At 49.4% G+C, this 247-nt stretch overlaps 1 protein-coding gene across 1 annotated transcript in view; it reads left to right on the forward strand.

The window, feature by feature from the left end:
- Window positions 1-200: 200 nt before the first annotated feature.
- LOC102208205 (leukemia inhibitory factor receptor-like) overlaps window positions 201-247 on the forward strand; it is a 12,423-nt gene continuing 12,376 nt past the window's right edge. The window contains exon 1 of the mRNA XM_013914667.1: window positions 201-216. Within this exon, the coding sequence (XP_013770121.1) occupies window positions 201-216 (16 nt within the window). The remainder of the gene's footprint in view (window positions 217-247) is intronic.

Raw genomic sequence — 247 nt, forward strand, 5'->3', positions numbered from 1 at the left:
ATTTAAACTGGGGGAGAGAACCAATGTTTCTTATATCTGGTGGTAGAGCGCCACAGCCTGGGAGCAGAGCAGCTAAAAGCTCTGCTTCCCGTGGTGGTGAGGCCAAAATAAGGCACAACAAGCTGGACAGAAGAAGATCGAAGTGAGCGGGCAGGAAAGGTAGTGCTTAACAGGTCAGAAAGGTAAGGAGGTGCGAGGTTATGAATGGCCTTGAAGGTGAGCAGAAGAAGTGAAGTTCCTGAAGAAC

Source organism: Pundamilia nyererei, unplaced genomic scaffold (genome assembly GCF_000239375.1).
Source record: "Pundamilia nyererei isolate P.nyererei 1_Seehausen unplaced genomic scaffold, PunNye1.0 scaffold00215, whole genome shotgun sequence".
NCBI classification, from domain to species: domain Eukaryota; kingdom Metazoa; phylum Chordata; class Actinopteri; order Cichliformes; family Cichlidae; genus Pundamilia; species Pundamilia nyererei.